We start from the raw sequence: 22,906 nt of genomic DNA on the forward strand, positions 1-22,906 counted from the left end.
AATCACACCAGAGTTGATATCGTTCATGTATAGATGGAATGATCGATTTCAAATTGGGGGAGAAAGGAAGTAGCGTAGGTATAATTATTCAAGGATATAATAGTATTTTGCCTATTAAAAATTTGGTGGTATAGTTGGTTAGTGTATAATTGAAAAGTGGTATCATGAAAGTGGTATTTTTGGCAATTTCTCAAAAAATTATTGTGTATTTCTTCTATTTCAAAATGATATAGATATTAAATTTTTTAATAAACTAATATAATATATTAAATTTTATTTATAAATGTATTAGCTTTTATGGGAACTACTTTCATAATTTAATCAATAATTTTTTTTTGAAGTTTATAATTTACTTTTATTATACAATAAAAATATAATGAATCTGAAAATTTTATCTGTTGAAACAATTTTTTTAAAAATATGGTTCACTTTAAAAGGAAGAGAATATTATTATTTTAAGTATATTCTTACAACCATATTTGTCATTTTGTTTTACCAGTTTATAGATTTTCTTTTATTTCTTTCTTAAAACATATTTATCGAGAAAAAACTAATCCGAACAAATGAAATGTAATATTAGATACAATAATCAGTGTGTGGATTCATCCGGTGTCAAAACCGTACAAACTGCTAACTTCACATCAATGTGTAAATTGTTAGATAGCTTTTGATTGTTTGTTGATTTGTGCAACAAAACTCTCACCACATGTTAAACTCGGTCCCAATTTTTTTTTTTTTGAAACTCAACTCGGTCCCAAATTTGACTTATTTGTTTTGAAGTTATCGAATGAGTTATTATTTTCAACGTGCTTTTGTTTTTCTATATTGTCGGTATGTGGGCACTTATAAGGAGTCGTCGATTTAGAAACAAACGAAAAAGGAAGTCGTCGACTACTCCTCTACATTTTATTTATTTGGTTAATGGGATAAATCATTAATAAGAGTCGACCACATTTAGGCACGTATCAGATTATTTTGTGAAATGAAAACAATGTCTATGCGATAATGAAACAATTGAATGGTGCATGGGAAGCCAACAATCTTAAGGTCGTTGGTTACTAGTATTTCTCATGTCTCACGTGTTTTACTTTTATGTTAGTTTCTTATCTAAAATAAACAAAACAACAAATAATATGTTTGTTAAATTTCTTTCTTTATAACAACAAAATGCCATTGGCTCAACTATTAAAGTAACTAATTATATTGGCAACGAGAACTCATTTAATACTTGTTGTTTCCATTACATCTGTCAAAAGGTTTCCATAGACCTTGCCACCGATTCATAGTGATTTGAACCAAACTTTGAAGGTGAAATGCGTATGCATAAACCAAGATTGATCAACATATCTCATTTTAAACATTAAATATCCAAAACCGGAATGTAAATGACAATGATTACTTCACCGATTTCATTTCAAATATGTTTTTATCTTGACTAAAATACCATTATAGTGGATGGCTTGATAACTAAACTCAATCACTAATCAAAAATGTTGTCCCTACCACGTTTTTTCTCCATGAATCCTTACCACTTGTTTCATATATGGCCGCAAACAAAATAGAATACAAATTAATCATGTAGAGGAATTAATAAAAACAAGAAAATCTCAAAAGGAGCAGCTTATGGGAGACGCAAACACGTGCCTTAAGCAAATATTATCAGTTATCCTAATTCTAGTTTAATCATTTAATAAAATTTCGTAAAACACCTAACAGAGAAGTTTTTTCAAACACCGGCACACCGCCAAGATTGATAATATTTGCGTGTGCAGTGATTATAGAATTGACTTAAGAAGATACGCCGCTTGTGAATAGTAACCGGTAAACTGTTCAGCAGTTGATCCTTTGACAACTAAAAAGAAGGTAGGCATCAAACACTTTAGTATACCGCACCGTTGACCTAATATGGAACTATAATCGAAAAATACCAAAGATACGAAATATTTAACAAATAATCAAAACGAATGAAATATGAGAGTATTATTTGGGGAGATGTGCAAAATGCATCTAAAGAGCATACACACTGGTACTAAAAAAAAGAGAGTTTTTATCATAAATAGTATTACAAAAATAAAAATATGAGAAAGATTGTATAAAAAACTATGAATGTTTCTTCTTCCAAAGACGTTCGTACACAAATGAGAAATAACTACTCCATTTGGCAAATTCCTGATTAATTAGTAGCATTTTTCTATATCATTTAAATTTAGTTGCATAAAGATAATGATGTCTAAACCGCCAATAGAGATTTATTTAAGTTCAATCAATAAAAAATCCAAAACCTCAATACTGATTACTGAACAAATAAAAGAACAGAAAAAAAACATTTTCCACGTGAGATAATTAAATGAAGCTGTGATCTGTCTGTCTCTGTCTTAAGATACCGTGTTCTGTCTCCACTAGCTCTCTCGTGTCCTCTCCCTCCTCATAAACCAAACATATAAATAAACTTATATTCATTCATCCAGACACAATATCATCATCATCATCATCATCATCATCATCATCATCAATTCTCTCACAACTCAGAAGATGGAGAAAAACTGCGACTTGGAACTTCGTCTCTTTCCAACATCCTCTTATGATACCGATTCAGACACCTCGTAAGTGTCTCTCTACTCTTTCTCTCTTTTATAAGATTTAATCAATAAAATTTAATTAGTATACATGAATCTGATAAATTTTACATTAAATTGATTTGTAGTGTGGTAGAATCAAGAAGCTCTGGAAATTCACTACCAAAGGAAGAAGAATCTCAGAGGATAACAATTTTCTACAATGGAAAAATGTGTGTTTCTTCGAATGTTACCAATCTTCAGGTATGTACATATATAGGCGCCCATATGTATGATTACTATATTTTATAAGCAACTAATTAATTTTATTAACCATTAATGTTTTCTATAAATATGAATGCAGGCTAAATCTATAATATCGATCGCGAGTAGAGAAATGGAAGAGAGGTCATCCTCAAACGGGTCGGATCCTCGGGACAGGCTGACCCGATTACATCATCATCACCTTCCGAATCCAAAGGCTTCAATGAAAAGATCTCTCCAAAGTTTTCTTCAGAAACGGCGGATGCGAATTCAAGCCACTTCACCTTACCATCAGCATTCACGCCGATAGTGTTTTTATTTGACATCGCTTAGCAGTTTTGTGTTTAGTATGTGTGATCCAAAAGTAAATTCAACTATGTTATATTTCTCATGTGCGCTTGGTCCTGATTAGGGAGGTACTCCCAACACAAACACACATTTAATCCCAAGATTTTGATTATGATTTTACATTAGGATACTTTATTACTTTTCTGTTGAAATGTAAAATATATATCTCAACATGCATGTCATTTAAAGATTAGATAGATCGATCTTATGAAAAAGTAGGAAAACACAGAGGTATACAAAAAACAGAACAAGAGTCACTATAAAAGGGTAAACTCTTGGGGATCACAGGTTGGAATCTCCAAAATGATGGCTGGTGACATTTTTCTCTTTTCAAATCCCATAACCGGGAAAGTTCAAGTTTTGACAGTCGAAATAAAGACTAGAGAGCGCTTTTTTTTTGACATGGCAAAACCAAATATAACTGGGATACGGATTCATTGTAGTAAACCGGAATAATACACCTAGAGGCCAGTTTGGACGTGGTCGGGTTTTTACGGAACCCAAACAATCGATATCCACTTATGTTCAATCTGTCAAAGCTTTGTTTTGATATGCCAAGTCTAATACTAGGTCAAGTTGGAACTAGATGAATTTTATACATGTCTTGTTTGTTGTTGGCGATGGTTAAACATGTGACATCCATAGTTTGTCTTTGTCAGGCTAGACATAATTTTTCTCTCTTAGTAGGTTAGAGAGATTGTTTGGTGACAAACTAAGACATGTTTTAGCCCTAGTGTGTAAAAACAAGTTGAGAATATACTTAACTTTATAATCTCTTCCGTGTGGTTGTGACGACGTCTTCATCTCTTGGGTGTAGAGATCTTGTGCTCAAAGGAGACTTGAGTCCAATGATTTTTTTTATAATCTCTTTTGGACAGCTCCAGTACCGTTCATTTCAGTAGAAACCCTCTCAGCAATGATGGTAGGGATGCAATCCCCTTTGACAAAAGGATGGTGTGAGAGCACCTCCCTCACCATATTCTCAAATCGAGTGAGGAATTCAGGTCGAACCCTGTCCATAACCACCTTCCAAGAGGCATGAAACATTTTGTGGATAGAGAAAAATAGATAGAGAGGGAAGGAGAGATGTGTTGTTTGTGACTGTTGCAGGGACACATATATATATAGAAGAGAAGAGAAAATTGTCATTTGCTTAAAGGCAATAAAATCAATGCTATGTTAAAATGCGAACTAGAAAGTAAAAAAAAAATAGTTTACTACAAATAAAATATACTAGATGATTATCCGTGAATTCGAGGATATAAATATTATATGTAAATATATATTATATATAAAATGTCGTTAAATTTTTTCATAAATTTGATAAAAAGATAAGTGATGAATATTTAATAATAATAAATACGAATGAAATTATATATGTAATTACCACATTAACTTCTTCAACACATACTATGCATCTTTTCGATCTTTTTATTTTTTTGTTATTATTTTTTTATTTTTATTAATTTTTGCTAATATTTTTCTAATTTTTACATATTTTTTACTAAATGTTTATTTCTCTCTGTAAACAGTAATAAGTGAACCAAAAATAAATCTTATCATTTTTTTCAAGTATAAAATTAATTTATTCACTTTATTATTTGATTTAAATGCAAAACTTTTTTAATCAAAGTTCTCACATGTTTTGTTAACATAATTTGTTCAATTTTTAAAGTCTAATTATTTATAAAGCATATATGAACATTGTAAGAGATTAATAATTATTATTAATATGATTATATTTTTGTTTGAAATTGGAAAAAATATTTGTTGATTCATTGGCCATATATACACATTGTATTTTAAATACGGTAAAAATAATTTGAAATTGTTTGTTTGATAATATAGATTAGATTAAGTAATTCTAAAATTAGTTTCCTTTCAAAAACCTTAATTAAATAAATGAAATTCAAATACAAACAACCAATCAAATTAAGAGAATTAATTCTAAAGTTCACATATAAATAACACATAAGCAAAATCCACTTAAATGACTTCTCAACTAATATATAGGAAGATTTTAAGCATTTTTTCTTGATTAATATTATTTTTAAACCACATACCATATAATTAAAATCTTCATATATATTAGTTGAGGAGTCATTTAAGTGGATTTTGCTTATGTGTTATTTATATGTGAATTTTAGAATTAATTCTCTTAATTTGATTGGTTGTTTGTATTTGAATTTTTATTTATTTAATTAAGGTTTTTGAAAGGAAACTAATTTTAGAATTACCTAATCTAGTTTATATTACCTAACAAACAATTTCAAATTTTTTACTATATTTAAAATAGAATGTGTATATATGGCCAATGAATCCAATAAATATTTTTTTCCAATTTCAAGAAAAATCCACTTAAACCATGTCTTTAACGATGCCGAAATGTTAATTTTTCAGTAGTCAGAATTCGAATTCAAGTGGTGGAATTCATAACTTACAGTTATAGGCAGGAGAAAACATCCTTGATAAACGGCTAAACAATTGTAAAGGGGTTTTTATTTTGTAAAATGATCAGTGGTAAAAGGTTTACAACTGTGAGTACCGTTTTGGGTTCGAGTTTTTTTGATCATCCAGACTATCTTAAACTGTAAGAATACGCGGAGGAATACCATGAGTCACGTGAGATTGGTATGTACGCTTAGAAAGCTTTTTTCTTCCTCTTTTTATAGTTCAAATTTAACACAGATCATTTGATAACTGGTTTTTTCACATTTTATAAAATAAAGTAATGATTAGTTATTTACCCATCACATGGGATCATGACAATCGTCTTTTGTTGGCAAGACTACTTACAGCGAGAAATAATCTTATGGTTTATTGATAATATTATATCAATTATATTTCTCTTTTATTACCAATAGGCATGAGCAGCAACCTTCTTTTCCTTGTTTCCTCTTTGGTATTTTTTGGAGAAAAAAAAAATGAAGCCACAGTGGTAGCTACCATGGTCAGTTCTAATAAAGAGAGCAGTAGATGTCAATTTATTTGTTTATGAGTGATTTAGAAATTTAAGTGCCCAACAAGTTTCCAGAATCTTTACAACTTGATGTCTTTTTTTTTAGCAATACAACTTGATGTCTTAGACATGTTATGAGTGATTAAAAATAATTACACATACACATTTGTTTTTACGTATACTATTTTTTTTTTTGGGGGCAAATCCCCTTACTATTATTTGAGGAGACCACTAATCAAATTAACTTTTTGCTCATGTGTTTATTACATGTGTGTCATTTCCTATGTGGCATCTCCACATTTCACCTCACACCAATTTTTCAAAAGCCCATCATTGCCTAGAATATTTACCTCTCATGCCATTGTAATGGACATATGTTATAATCAAAAGGGAATAAATGTTATTAATACCCAATGCTTTGCGTGATGTGCTATACGTGATGTGCATATAGTTAATGTCCAATGCTTTACGTTCATGATAAACCATAAACTACCTCTTATATGCCTCTTTTATATTTTATGTTTACAAAATATGTTTATAAAATAGAGTTATATTGCTCGCAGGAAATGACACTTTTATATGCATGTTTTATAGTTTATGTTTATACAGACAATAACATTATGTATACTTCTTTTATATTTTGGTGATGTATTCTTTCTCAACTGAAGTTATAATGCTGATACTAACATAAAATATATTTTTTTTTCACCGTAGAATATATATATATATATATATATTTTTTTTTGTTCCAAGAACATATATATTTATATATATATTGTTAATATAATGCTCATACTTATAATAGTTGTATGTCATATTTTCATACACATCCATCGTTTCGTGAAAACATATATTTTGAAGAATTGTTTTTATATTTTATGTGTATCGTAATTTTTATACTTTTGTATTTTTATAATACAATGAATGCATAATTTAAAACGATTTAATGATACAATAAATGTCATTATTGAATATGAAATCTCGCAAATCATGAATATAAAATCTCTCAATTTCGTATGCCAGTCAAGGAATAATTATGATTGATTTATGATTCAGTCCCTAATCAGATCGTACATTATTATTTGCATTAATTTCTTGAATTTCCTGAATATGAAATCTCGCAAAACATGATTGATTTAGGATTCAGTCCCTAATCAGATCGCACTCTTTCCGTATTAACTCAATCACCACGTAATTGAGGCTTAATTGATATGATTAGCGATATTTCTTTTAATGTTTCATATTTGTGGCATAGTCTTAGTTTTGATGTTACCATAATTATAAAAAATCTTTGTCACATTTGTTATAAAAGGAAAGCCAGGTGAGTAAATGGCTGTCTTTTGTTTTGTTATAAAAACTATTTGTCACATTTCGTTGATACCCAACACAAATAGCTGTCTTTTGTTTTGTGCCTTTCAAAAATATCCTCGATGGATCGTGTAATCCTCATATTCTGATTGGTAATTCATTTTTTTTTATGTTCATGAAGTATCAAATATTGTTTAACTAGCAGCGTATTGTTATATAGTTGTTTTACTAATCCATTTTGGTTATCATAGATGTCATCGGACATGTTCTGCAAGTGGATCGCATTCAGATGTTTTCAGTTAATGAAAAAGAGATCCCGAAGATTTCATTGCTGATACGTGATGCTGAGTAAGTTCCGTTTAAAAAATCATATTCAAATTTTTGTCACATAGTTGATATCCCTTATATATTAAAATAGAAGCACTTTTAGAGACTAACCTTATATTCATGTGTTATTAACAAGAATGACATTTCCTATGTGGCAACACCATATTACTTCTCAACCTCTTTGTGTAAAAATCCTCTTCTTACTAGACTTATTAAATTTTTTGCCATTGTGAGATAATAGTAGCTTAACATAATGTTTTAGTCATATTAATTGATATTAATTGGTTATGTGCATTGATATGGACGATAATATCAAATCCGATAGGGTTTTTATAATGTTATACGAAATTAATATGATAGTATATGATATCTATAGTCACAATTGATAGAGTTTTGACTATATATATGATTCATATTTTTATAATATTATATTTCTTTATGACTCTAAATTATAAATGATATTTTTAGGGACTGAAAAATATAAATGATTCATAATTTTGTTTTTCTATAAAACTTTAGTGCATGACATTTATTTTGATGAATATTTTTTGTATTTTATGGAATACATGACATTTATTTTTAGATAGACAATATAAATTGTTTATATTATAATATCAAAATGTCGTATATAAAAATTTATGAGCAATCTTGAAAATTATAAAATACATTCAAAAAGGAATTCCATATTAAATTTATTGAAATCCCTAAATTTTTGCAAAAATACTTTTTAATTACAAAATTATCATAAATGATGACATATATATTGAAAATGGAAATTTATATAATTCTTTCCGATTAAATTTAAGGCAAATATCAATGTTTAATGTGGACTTCCTTAATTTATGCCATATGCATATAATACTTTCTATAATTATCTGAAAACCTATGATTATAATCATATACGAAATTAATAGGATAGTCTAATATATATAGTCACAACTGATAGAGTTTTGACTATATATACAATTCATATTATTATAATATTTAACTTCTTTACGATTAATAAATGATACATGACATTTTTTAAGAGATTAGAAAATATACAAGAATCATAATTATGTTCTTCTATAAATCTTTAGTACATGACATTTATTTTGAATAATATTTTTTAGTTTATGAGATACATGATATTTATTTTGGATTGGACAATACAAACTGCTTTATATTGTAAAATCAAAGTCGTATATAAAACATTATGAGCTTACATTCAAAAAGGAATTACATATTAATTTTTTTGCATTCCCTTAAATTTTGCAATAATACTGTTCATTACAAAATTATCATAAATGGTGATAGACATTTCATTTGGAAATTTATATAATTATTTTCGACTAAATTTAAAGAACAAACCATTTTTAATGTGTAATTCCTTAATTTTCGCCATATGTTTATAATACTTTCTATTATTATCTTGAAATCTAAAATTATAATCCTAAACGAAATTAATAGGATAATCTTATATATTAGTCACAAATGATAGAGTTTTGACTATGTATATACATTCATATTTTTATAATATTTAATTTCTTTATGCTTCATACCATTCTTTAGGGATTGGAAACTATGATTATAAAACTTTGGTATGTGACTTTTATTTTTATTAATATTTTTTGTATTTTATGGGATACATGACATTTATTTTGAGATAATATAAACTGTTTTATATTGTAAAATCAAAATGGTGTATATAAAAATTTTATGAGCAATCTTGAAATATTATAAAATACATTTCAAAAAGGAATTTCCTATTAAATTTCTTCCAATCTCTTAATTTTGTGCAATAAATTGTTTTACGAAATTATCATAAATGGTGACATACATTAAATTTGGAAATTCATATAATTATTTCCGATTAAATTTAAGAAAAACATCAATTTTAATGTGGACTTCCTTAATTTTTGCCCTATACATGTAATACTTTATATAATTATCTAGAAATCGACGAACAATTAGGGATTTACAACATTACTTTATGGTAATATCTAAATATATCAGGTGATAAGAAAAGAGATCGAATCCAACATCCGAACCGTAGCCCATGATCTCATGTCCCATCAATATTTTTTTAGTAAAAACACTCTTTATAAATAAAAAATAAATCAAAAGAAACTCATATGTATTTTGAGTCATAATGGATATTAAGGTTCGATAAAGGGTCTTTTTTACAGTTTTGAGTCCTAATTAATCCACTAAATTTACTTCAATTTATTTATATTCTTCTTACAACTTTTATGTACTTCAAAATCAGTATGATTTTAATAAAATATAACGATTTAACTTCGATAATAAAACAATTACATTTGTCAACCATAATAAAATTATCATTATCCGGATACTTCAATAATTTTTTTTGTTGATTGAAAAATTCAATAAACCTCTAATCCCAAGTTGGTTTTCCTTACATTAATCTATATGACAACATTACTTATCCTAATTATACCAAATATAATATGTCATTTTTATGTTTTCAATATCTATAGTTAAAATTTATAATTTCTTTTCCGTTCTCCCCGCACAGGGTGCGGGTGATCACCTAGTCGTATACTATTATTATTCATCACTTTGTCAAGGTAAGTTGCCAAAACATTATAAATTTATAACATGTTTAGTGGCGTCAGAGGACAAAAAAGTCATGTGTGGTATCTTGGGTAGTTTGGCCCATTTACGTTTTTTACACTATGTTTAATGTTTATCTTAGCATCATTGTAAATTGTATTTATCCCTAATGGGCTCTCCATTTGATAAAGAAAAAAGATGAACCCAAGTATCTATATAGGACCACGAAACAATAGCAGAAAGGCATCAATGAAAATACATAACTTAACCGTTATAGGCTGGAGAAAAGCATCCTTGATAAACCATTGTTAAAAGGTTTTGAACTGGTAAAATACTTTCGTAATTATTTCCTTCCTCTCTTTGGAGTTTAAATTTAACACAAATCATTTGATAACAGGTTTTATTTTACATTTCATAAAATAAAGTGATTTACTTACCCATCACATGGTATCATGGCAATCGTCTCTTGTTGGCAGAATACATGTGAAGTTTAACTACACAGTAAATAAATCATAAGATTTATTGAGAACATCAATTCTATTTTTCTTTTTTATTACCAATAGGCATGACCACCAACTCATTGAAGAAGAAAGGAAGGAAAAGAGAAGAAACAGAGAGATCACAAACGTCTGCTAAAAACTGCAACAACTCACTGGCTTGTGACACATGATTCTTCACCAATCATGCGAAGCGAGTTTCCAATTGAATTCGTAGGGAGGCATGACTGTGGGAGTTTCTTCTGAAACCGAAGAAGGCAATTGTACATAAACTCTTGTAAAAGAAGTTTGCCAAGGAGCAAAAACATGAATTGTTTGTGTGGTTTATCGGGATGGGAATCGCCAGGAATGGATTCTATCACATTTTGTGTAATAAATATATATGAAAGCTAAATACTCAAGACATTGGTTGTCTTTTGCGTCTTCTATCTTTCTCTGTTTTGAACTATGCTCTTGTTTGATTTATGATCTGCATATCAAATCTCATGAGCCGTATCAATCATCAAAATTGACAGAATGAGGATTACTTGACAACCTTGGACCTTGGTCCAGGCAAAGTTATAACAAATCAATGAACACACAGAAGGATATATATATATATTATTAGTGAACAAAGGGGTGAACAGAAACCTCTCTGAGCGTAACAATGGCGAGAGAGACGAGAGAGAGAAAAGACAAAATAGGAATACTTTCTGTTAGATTTTATTGAACGTAGTCAAATGACTATATACAGTTGTAACTTCCTAACCGGAACAAACCGGGTATCAATGTACAATTACTAAACCGAATTTACAGAACCGACAATCAATTTATTACATATCAATATTCCCCCTCAAGATGGAGCATATATGTTAATAATGCCCATCTTGCCTAAGAGATGTCGGAAAGGATTAGGATAGAGAGGTTTAGTAAGCAAGTCAGCAAGCTGATTCACAGACCGAACATGCAGGGTCTTGATCTGCCCCATCTTCACTCGTTCCCGAACTATGTGGCAAGCTCTTTCCACATGCTTTGTGCGTTCATGGAACACAGAGTTGTTGGCTATGTGGAGAGCTGCAGTGTTGTCACAGTAGAGAGGAGCTGGTTCGGAGATGTCGATCCAAAGATCCTCAAGAAGATTGCGAAACCATAGCATTTCTCGTACTGCATCAGACATAGCGCGATACTCGGACTCAGCAGAAGAGTTGGACACCACATCTTGTTTGTTTGACTTCCAAGATATCAAAGATGTCCCAATGAACATACAAAAGCCTGAGACGCTACGGCGAGTGTCAGGACAAGTGCTCCAATCTGCATCAGCAAAAGCGGAGAGCTTTAAGTCAGACTGTGCAGAGTAGAACAAGCCTTGACCAATAGAGCCTTTTAAGTAGCGAAGGACTTTGTATGCAGCTTGCTGATGAGGAACGCGGGGAGCAGAGGTGAACTGACACAGTTTGTGTACCGCAAACGTGATGTCGGGTCGAGTGAAAGTGAGATACAAGAGTTTTCCAATAAGACGTCGATAAGACTCCACATCAGAGAGAAGCTCACCATCTTCAAGAGAAAGTTTGATGCTAGGATCCATTGGTATAGAAGAAGGTTTTGAACCAAGCAATCCAGTCTCTGTTAAGAGGTCAAGAACATACTTTCTTTGACAGATGGTGATTCCAGCAGAGGATCGAGCTACCTCAAGACCAAGAAAGTAACGTAGAGGACCCAAATCACGGAGTTTGAAAGAAGACTTCAAAGCTGTTTTCAGCAACTCCGTAGCTTTGTCACAGCTGCTTGCGATGATTATATCATCAACATACACTAGAACCGCCATGTAAACATCCCCAGAGTTCTTCAAGAACAGAGTGTGGTCACCAGAAGAAGTATGGAATCCCAACTCAAGCAGCGTTGCAGAAAACTTCAGAAACCATTGCCGAGAGGCTTGCTTCAAACCGTAGATTGATTTCTTAAGACGCAAGACTGCATTAGGAGGAAGAGATTCCCCCTGTCTTGTTGCGTATCCAGGTGGTAAAGTCATGTAAATCTCCTCCTCTAGATCCCCATTTAGAAATGCATTGGAGATATCCAGTTGAGAGAGTGACCATCCTTTGGCAGCAGCAACAGCGAGTAGCAGTTTGACAGTGGCTAACTTGGCAACAGGGGAGAAGGTTTCAACATAATCCAGACCTTCTTGCTGAGTATAACCTTTAGCCACAACGCGTGCTTTGTATCTTTCTATGGTGCCATCGGCGTTGAGCTTGATCTTGAAAACCCACTTACATCCCACGGCCTGTTTCCCTTCAGGTAAAGAACAAATTAACCAAGTCCCATTATCTTCAAGTGCCACAATCTCTATGTCCATTGCCTTACACCATTCCCTAAACTTGAGTGCCTGAGCGTAGGTAGTAGGTTCAGGAATGCTGTCAACAGCATTGATAAACATCAGGTAAGGGTCTGATAAGGCATCATAAGAGAGGACGTTGGAGACAGGATGCTCAGTAGAAGAGTTCACTGCGTAGCAATGATAATCTTTGAGATGGCTCGGTGGTTTAGTTGTTCTGCGTGTAGAAGTTGGAGCTGCAGGGACAGGGATTTCAGACGAAGATGCATCACCTGAGACTGTAGCTTCATGGTCATTAGAGGCTAAACCAACAGGAGGGAAGAATACTTCAGCGTCTCTAGTAATTGTGGGTTTATGAAGGGGAAAGATGTCCTCATAAAACACTACATTGCGAGAGATGAAGATAGTATTACTCTCCATATCAAGTAGTTTATATCCTTTATAACCGGAGGGGTAGCCAAGGAAGACGCAGGCTTTAGCTCGTTCTTGGAACTTATGGCGATGCTTAGGTGAAGTACTAGCATAGCACAAACATCCAAAGGTCTTCAAATGAGTGTACTCAGGTTCCTTTTGATGGAGAATCTCGAAAGGGGTCTTGTTGTCAAGAAGAGGTGAAGGCGTTCTGTTGATAAGGAAGACCGCCGTAAGAACACACTCACCCCAAAGAGAGAGAGGAACATGAGACTGAAAGAGAAGAGCCCTTGCAACATTCAAGATATGTTGATGTTTGCGCTCTACCACTGAGTTTTGCTCAGGTGTCTCAGGGCAGGAGTGATAGGAGATGATCCCTTTGCGTTTGTAGAGTTCATCGAACCGCAATTCTGGTGCGTTGTCTGAGCGCACAGACTTGACTTTTGTGTTGAATTGTGTTTCCACCATGGTAATGAAGGAAGGGAACACTTGAAGTACATCACTCTTGTGTTTGAGAAGATAGATCCATGTGACTCTAGAATGATCATCAACTATAGTTAGGAAATAGCGATGACCATCTTGAGTTTCTTCAGAGAATGGACCCCAAACATCGATGTGAAGACGTTCAAAAGGAGTTGTACACATGTTTTGTCGTAAAGGAAAGGATAACTTCTTCTGTTTAGCTCGTTGACAAATATCACAATGCACCAATCCTTTATTCTTTTGTTTAGAAATCCCAAGTACATCGGTAAGAGTATCTAAACGACTGAAAGAAGTGTGACCAAGTCTGCGGTGCCAAACAGCGGCATCAATAACAGAGTTTGTAACAAAAGAAGTAGAAACAGAGTCTTCACAAACTGAGTCTGCACAAACTGAATCTTCTCCATCCAAGATGTACAGGTTCGCAAGTCTTCTACCTCTTCCAATCATCAATCCCTTGGAAAGATCCTGGATCAGACAACACGCAGGATCAAAAATAATCCTAGAACCGAGATCTGTGGTCAAGGAACTGATACTGATAAGGTTCAAGCGGAAAGCAGGAATGAATAAAACATTCTGCAAGGTGATAGCTTTGTTGATAACAACAGAACCGACTCCTCCAACAGCAACTGTTTGACCAGTGGGGAGGTTCACATGACGCTTGATAGAGGTATCAAGCGTAACAAACAGAGATTTGTCATGTGAAACATGGTGAGTTGCACCAGAGTCGATTATCCAAGTTTTCTCAGTTGTCACACATTCAGAGACAGTAAGAAGACCAATGAAACTGAATGTGGAGGGTGAGAATGAAATACCAGAAGGACTAGCGACAGACTGACTAGTGGAAACCGAGGTGCTAGCAGCACTGTAGTTCACAGAAGATGCAGGCTGAAGCTGAGATGAGAAATAGGCTATGAAATCCTGAATCTGATCCTTGCTCAAGTTACCAACGAGGGAATCAAGACCTCCAGTGAACGGCTTGTCTGGAGCACTGACATTGGCTGCTACAGCAGGAGAAGAAGGTGGCTTGCCATGAATGGGTTTGCCTTTCTTCCAACCAACGGGATAACCGTGTAGTTTGTAGCAACGATCGATCACATGTCCTTCAACGCCACAGTGTGAACAAGTAGGTCGATTGTTCTTCTTCTGAAAAGCATTCAGAGAGCCTTGTGAGGCAGCAGACTGAGCTTCTGGAGAACTAGCAGTCTGAGTCTCAGTAGGAGCAGAAGGAGAACTGATGTGGTAAGCAGCAGGAATCACAGGAGAGTTGAACATTCGTTGACTGTCATCTTGGTCAAGAATGTTACAAATCTCAGCCAAGTCAGGAAGGGGCTTTTTCATGATTATCTGGCCACGGATGCTCGAGTACTTGTCGTTCAAGCCAGCAAGGAATTTGATGGTTCGAGAACGATCAACTTTTGCTTGAGCTTGACGTTGTCCAGCGCAGTTGAAACCGTCACAGCAAGCACAAGGATCAGGAACCTCAGAGCTGTCAAGATTATCCCAGAGAGTCTTCAACGTCGTGTAATAGACAGAGAGATCCATCGAGCCCTGACGTAGATCCTGGATTTGTTGAACAAGCTGAAAGGTTCTGGGTAAGTTGGTTTTGTGAAAACGGTCATGGAGATCCTTCCAAATCTGAGCAGCATCATCAAACGAAAGGATACTACCATAGATTTGTTTGGAAACCGAGTTCAAAAGCCATGATTTAACCATACTGTTGCATCTAGACCAGATCCGAAACAGAGGGTTACCTTCAACCGGACGAGGGAGAGAGTTATCGATGAAAGAGATCTTATTCTTTGCATCCAGTGCTATCTTCATCGCGGAGCTCCATTGACCATAGTTCGATCCATCCAGCTGAACAGAGACGATCAACAGGCCTGGATGGTCGGCGTGATGGAGAAACAACGGAGAGTGAACGCTATCGGGGTTCATCAGTGCAGCGCGAGCAAACTGAGTCTCAGTAATCGGAGTTGTCGCCGGCGAAGAGCCAACGACCTGAGGATTCGAGCTGCCTGCACGAGTGAAACGACCGGTACGGCGGTTGCGACGAAGAGTGACCACCATCGGAGCAGAGAAAGCACCAAACAGAGAAAGGGAAGGTGAAAATAAGATCGATGGAAGCGGAAAAACGAGGAGAGAGCGATGTTGAGCTTGAGCTCAACGCTCTGATACCATATTAGTGAACAAAGGGGTGAACAGAAACCTCTCTGAGCGTAACAATGGCGAGAGAGACGAGAGAGAGAAAAGACAAAATAGGAATACTTTCTGTTAGATTTTATTGAACGTAGTCAAATGACTATATACAGTTGTAACTTCCTAACCGGAACAAACCGGGTATCAATGTACAATTACTAAACCGAATTTACAGAACCGACAATCAATTTATTACATATCAATATATATATATATATATATACTCAAGATAATTAAAAACTAAAAATTTCGTTACATTATACATTTTCTCATCAAAACAACAATTCCTCTCGGTCTGAACTGATATGTACTCAGGCTTATTTTCCTTCGATTCCTCTCCTACATTTTTAATTTTAAGAAACATTTCACAGATCAGCCATAAATCTTGATAGAATGTAAGGTATGAGCACCAATCAAGCTGCTAAAACCACCATTATGAAACCAAACAATTGAAGTGTGTAAGTAATAGTGTGTACAAGCATTAGGGAGTATTCATTCCCTTCGGCCTTGACACAAACAAGCTATGGACTCAGCATGATAATTCCTTATTAGTTATTACTAATGACAATCCAACCTTGACATGTACTATGCTGATGAAATAGTCTATTTTATTGTATATAAATAAAGGTTCCTTTAGTACTAGTGCTCTTAATCTCAAACAAAAAAAGAAATAAATCAACCAAGCTGCATTAGTTTGCTAATATGTTCATGTTGGTTACGGCTAAAAACCAATTCAGAATTCATTTAAGAGAGAAAAAAAACTCCACTCCACTCAAAAGCAAAATGTTTTATCTAATATAATGTGTCAGGGATGTAAAATGTGACTGATGGCAAAGGGAAAGGCTCATGGGACAAATGAAGAGATGGGTTAGATTCCGACACACAGCATGTGGTGCCATTTCAGGAGGCCAACGGTTAATAACAATTTGCATTTCTTACCAGGCACAAACTTCCCATCTTTTGTCTGAAATAAAATATTATCTATCAAGTACAAAAGTTTCTTTGATTTTTACAATTTTAAATGATTTTTTATGTAAAAGATTCCTAAACATCAGAACTTGAATACTGCTAGTATTTAATTCATTCAAACAATTTGATTTTTTTATGGTGAGTATAAATTTAATTTATTTATTTATGCAAGTTATTCAGAAACCTATGGTATGTTCAAGACTTTAGGAGTATACTACTTCCTCTAAATATGATATTGAAACAAACAGATACATCAAAGCAACAATCAATCAAGTTGATTAAACTAAATGCGACAACAATACGTGTGGGGAAGCAAGAAAGTACAACAAGTGGAACGTTTGTCCAAAAAAAAAAAAAAAAGTACAACAAGTGGAACAAAGTGAATATGCTAGTAAGAAGGGAACCCAACATGGAACACATGAGGAGACAAACACAGACTATGAAAGCCCTCTTTTCAAATGCATCCACATGCCATCAAGTTACAATCTTAAAATGTCATTACTTCGAGACACACAAATAAAGATAAGACTCAATGCCCACCCACGCCCCAATAAACCATCTTTCTTTTACAAAAATCAAGAAACCAAAAGACATGGTACTATTACAACATTAACTAATGCCGGAGCTCCGGTTTCCTTCACCGTAATAGAGATATAACCGGCCGTCAAAAGCCTCTGGAAGCTGAGGACTATGGTGGTTGAGAGGCGGAGCCATGAAAAAAGAAATGCTTTGACTGTCCATTGGAGAAGATGAAGAAGAAGACGAAGATATCGATCTTTGATTGATATTGTTATTGTTGTTGAGAAAGAGAGATTGTGAATTGGACTGAAGGGTCCCCCTACTGCTGTAACAACCGGTTGCTCCGGGAGAATCAGAAGAAGAGATTCCAAAGTTGTAGTTCGGTACAAAAGAGTATTGGTTTTGACTATGATGATGATTCAACGACGGTTCTTGACGATGATTCAAGGAGTTTGAGTTTGGCATGAGCTGAACCGGGTTGAAACAATCAGAAGAACCACCACCGGTCCAATTCCGGTTCGGTTCGTCGAAACCGCTTGTGAGAAGCTGAGTGAAGGAGCTTTGCAAGTCTTTATTGTCTCTCTCTTTCGATGTCCTCTCTCTCTCTTTGCCACGACTCTCTGTCCTAGACAAAGACAACAGCGAGCTCTCAGATGTGCTGGATTTGGACAGCGAGAGCGTCTGGTCGAAGTTCGTGTCGATCGGATCCAAACCGGAGATCGAATCAGAAGCCGCGTTGATAAGCCACTCGACGGCTTTGCTCGGCTGATCGAACCCGAGACGGTCTTGGAGATCGTAGAACTGGATTGCTGTAGCGACGGAGAGACGTATCCTCCGATCTCTCAACCCTTTTGATGTTAAGACTTTGCTGTGTCGGTCTTTGCCACCGGAAGCTCGTGAAACCCTAATGATACGCGACGATGGATCGCTCCAATCCCTCATTTCGGTTTTGTCGGAGGAGAGTCTCTGTAGCTTTCTGCTTGTTTGTTGTTGTTGGTGTTGTTGTGTCTCGATGTCGTCGTCGTCCTCCATTGAAACACTACTCTCATGCTTTTCCGGCAAGATAGTCGCCGGCGAGACGGATGAAGCCAGTTAAGCCCTAAGTAAGCATTCAATATTCTCTCTCCCTCTCTCTCTCTCTCGTCACAGTTTCTTTTGTTTCTGAAGCGAAAACAGTAAAGAGCAAAAAAGCCTGAGTATGTTGCAGTGATGAAATCTGTAAAAAGAGGAACAAGAAATTAAAGTCACTGCTATATATTGAAATACTGAAATATATTTTAAAATTTTAATTTTAGCGAATTAATTAATTAATACTAATATGTAGATCTGCAAAGCCTATCTGTAAATTAACATTCATGTTCATTCTTAGCATTTCAGTTACATAGCATATAGCTTCATAGCTGCAAGAGTCTTTTTTGAAACCCTAAATTATTATTATTGTTTAATAAAGAAAATATATATTTATATAGATTATGAGCTTTGGTCATAAGTTTGGGCAGAATCATAAATACCCATAAGAACAAGGAGAGATATTAATTAGTTGAAGAACATGGCTAATGATTTTTTTTTTCATGAAGCTTGCCCTAAAAATGGAACAATCACATGAGTTAACAATATAGATAAATTAAATTAAACATAGATTTAATCCTTAATAAATAAAAGAGAGAAAGGGTTTTGCCTCAAAAATCACCAACAAGAGAAACTCACTTGGATAACAGGTGTCAGCTGTCCAAGCTCACTGTAGAACAACAACGGCTCCGAAGATGGTATAAATGAAATTTCATTTAGATTCTTCTCACGAGCTTGTTTTCTCTCTGTCTTTGGTATGTTTCTGTAACTTAGATCTCATCAACATAAGCGTAGTGGTAAAAAGATCCACAGATCTGAAATATTCAAATCAAAAGGGTTATTCAATATAACATCAAGTATTCATTTCCAGGGGAGTTTATGGTTTGGGGTTTATGATGTTTTTCTTCTTCTTTCCAGGGGAAATAAGCCAAGAAAGTGAAAGAAAAATGGCGAAAATGGCGAAAAATGGGAATCGGAGGGATGCTAGAGAGAGAAAGTATTTTTACTTGTTAGAGAAAAATATCCACGGTAGCCTTCGGACAAGGGGATACAAGTGCACCGTTCGGACCATTTAGTACTTTCGTCATGTTGTTTTCTCTCTTTTACCCTTCTTACGTTTTCCTTTTCACAAATCTGCCACTCATTGTTTACCTAATTACAATATCAAATTGGCTACAACTAATCCAATTATGAAGTACTGCTTGTCAGTGTTACAAAAAAAATGTACTGTTTGTCTAATTCATCAGCATTGGTGAGTAGATTTATATTTAAAAATATGATTATTTTTCAAATATGTGTTAAATCTCTCAAACTTTTTTTTGATCAAAAAATCTCTCAAACTAAATAAGATTGTCTTCTCTCTTCTTTATTTTCTATTTCAGTCCTATTATATTCATGAGAAACCTGTTCAAGTAATCAATCAATGTTGATGTCCTAAGATCATTATAAAATCTGACTAGGCAATAGCTAGGAATAAGCACACGGGTATATTCTCTGTTTGTGTATTTGTAGGTGAAAGAAAATAAGAATAATGCAAGTGCATATAATTTATTAGGAAAAATCTTTAAAGGGTAATTAGTAGTTACATACATATTTGCTACATAGTGGGGATAAAATATACATTTGCTAGGGTAATTAGTAATTACATACATATTTGCTACATAGTGGGTAAATTTTTGATCTAAGTGGGTAAAATATACATTTGCTATAAAATTGATATATATTTGCTACATTTGCTACTTTAAAAGTTAAAACAAATGTATATTTTACCCACTTAGATCAAAAATGGATATACCAATCACATGGCTTTAAGTTTGTGTACAAGTCAAAACGAAAAATGTCCAAACGTACAAATTCGATTCGAATTACTTAGCGTCGGGATAAAACAGACAAAATAGAAAAGCTAATAATCTTAAGTCACTCTTTTTTTTTCTGAACACCATCTTAAGTCACTCAAACTCATCCGAAGAAGGTGTGGACAACGCTGTCGCTGACCAAACCAATATGTGGGGTTGACATTATCAGCAACGAACAATCTATATGAAAAGTCATCAACAAATTCATGGTGCTCAAATATACAATTGTGACATTTCATATCCTACACTAGCGATTCCATTTTTAAATGTACGGGAGAAAGGATCCTTCCTTAAACTATGGCTCCATGAGGTACATTGATGCAAATATCTAGTCTAAAATTGTTAAAGGATTGTTGTCTATTTAGGAACCATACTTGCATCATGTTTCATGCTGATTTAAAATCTATAGTGAAAAAGACCCTGTCGAGGTGATTAAGTGGACACACGATCTTCAGATAAGGCATAAACTTCAATCTTGCACTCGATAAAATACAGGGAGGTTATCAGTAGAATCTAACTCTATATCATTTCTCTCTTTTCAGATAAATCAGAGTCAACAAATCAAAACTGTGCTTTTCTCACTTAAGCAGGGATTCTTTTGAACTCTAGCCGCTAGTATTTTTTTTTTGTTATCTGCCCATCTATATAGATCAATTGGTGGTCAGTCGGACGACCCTCCGTAGAGTGTCTCCGTCTGATCGGGTCTGATCTATATGGGAGAAAATATGATCTCTGCTCCTTGCTTCCTTAGCTAGCGCATCAGCTCGAATGTTCCGGTTTCGAGGAATATGAGAGTCTCACATCCATGAAATCCTCTTGGAGCCTCCGGAAGATCTCTATCTCTGTCGAGAAAGTAGGCCACTCCATCGGATTAGTGGTCATGTCCACCAGGTCCGAGCAGTCCGTCTCAATATGTATCGAGGTGATCCTCCTATCTCTCAGACATGAAGTTGCCCAAATTAGCCCCTCCATTTCCGCATGTAACGCTGATAGGCTCCTGATGAAAGCCCGCAGTCCAAAAGTCTCTGAGCCCGTATGGTCCTTTAGACTCCACCCTAACCACTTACCATGCCATTATCGGTCTATGACGCATCGATTTGGCAGGTAGGAATTTGGGGTATCGTGGTGAACCGGGTCGCTGTCTCCACTCTCATGATGGCTGAATCATCATGATCCTCCTCTATTTCTTCTTTCTCGTTTGCTTTCCTCCACTCTTCTGCTTCTAGAGTCGCATGTTGGAGAGTGTCCATAGGTGAAACGACCTTCCCATTAAAGAGCTTATCGTTTCTCGCCTTCCAAATGTACCAACAGATCCATGGGAAGGTATCGAATTGTGGCCTTAGTGGGGCCACTTCTTTTCTCTCCCAAAACAGAAAATTCATGTTTTGGTATATCGAAGTACTCGGGAAGTCACCCGGAATGGACGGATAGTCCGATAAGGCCCAGACTTGTAGCGCTGGAGGGCATTCAAAAAGTAGATGGTTGATCGACTCCACTGGGTCAGCACATCTAGGACAGCTCCTATCGTTGTCCAGGTGTCTATAGGTGAGACTTTCTACCGTAGCTACGCAACCCGAGATAGCCTGTCATAGGAAGTGTTTCATCTTACTCGGGGCCTTTATCTTCCATACATGTTTTTGGAGCCTCGTGATGCTTGGTTCAAGAACCCGGTCATCCATCAAGCCTAGCTTGTTCGAACATAGTACTTCATTTGATGCTTGAAGCCACTTGGACAGTTACATTACATCTCACACGAATTCAAACCCACTAGGACTAACTAAATACATTCCCATTTAGGGAAATGTTACGTTCTCTATAGTCACATGCATGTCTTTAATGATATGAATATTCCAGAATCGCATAAATATTTGTGTGGCTTCCATTTTTAAAATGGTTTTTAAGAAGACCAATGCAAAAAGAAGGTGATACTTTGGGTGGTAACAGAGCTTACGACGGGCTCGAGACTGTGAGGCACCAGGCACGTGTCGCTGTCTGAAGGCATTTATTGATGCATATTCAGAATATTTTGTTTCACATCGAATTTCACCTTTTTGTTGCCAAAATACATAGTTTTTTTTTTACAAAATACATAGTTTTTTCTTCAAAATACATAGTTACTCCAATGTATCTCTTGAATCTGTATTTCGAATATTTATTGAATCTGAAAAGTATTTTCGTCTTTTCGAATTGATTTATTATTAGAAATTTTATAATGCAGAAAGAGCAAAAGACCATTTGGAGTTAATCAACTTCCAACTTTCAAGTACATTTTTGTTATC

General features: G+C 34.5%; 2 protein-coding genes across 3 annotated transcripts; one reads left to right on the forward strand and one right to left on the reverse strand.

Annotated features, from left to right (window-relative positions):
- Window positions 1-2,465: 2,465 nt before the first annotated feature.
- Window positions 2,466-3,287, forward strand: LOC108833854 (protein TIFY 5A). Its single transcript, XM_018607249.2, has 3 exons — window positions 2,466-2,603; window positions 2,705-2,819; window positions 2,920-3,287. The coding sequence occupies exons 1-3, from the start codon at window positions 2,533-2,535 to the stop codon at window positions 3,127-3,129; spliced, it is 396 nt and encodes a 131-aa protein (XP_018462751.1). The 5' UTR covers window positions 2,466-2,532; the 3' UTR covers window positions 3,130-3,287.
- Window positions 3,288-17,559: 14,272 nt separating this feature from the next.
- On the reverse strand, window positions 17,560-19,811 carry LOC108822953 (transcription factor TCP24). Of its 2 annotated transcripts, none has more exons than XM_056991937.1 (2): window positions 19,411-19,811; window positions 17,560-18,864 (listed from the first exon to the last, which is right to left on the reverse strand). In XM_056991937.1, exon 2 carries the CDS (start codon window positions 18,733-18,735, stop codon window positions 17,794-17,796), a length of 942 nt encoding a protein of 313 aa, XP_056847917.1. In that variant the 5' UTR covers window positions 18,736-18,864; window positions 19,411-19,811; the 3' UTR covers window positions 17,560-17,793. The 2 variants fall into 2 exon arrangements, with proteins under 2 accessions (XP_056847917.1, XP_018451672.2); XM_018596170.2 differs by having other exon boundaries at window positions 17,560-18,919.
- Window positions 19,812-22,906: the final 3,095 nt, after the last annotated feature.

This window comes from Raphanus sativus, chromosome 8, assembly GCF_000801105.2.
Source record: "Raphanus sativus cultivar WK10039 chromosome 8, ASM80110v3, whole genome shotgun sequence".
NCBI classification, from domain to species: domain Eukaryota; kingdom Viridiplantae; phylum Streptophyta; class Magnoliopsida; order Brassicales; family Brassicaceae; genus Raphanus; species Raphanus sativus.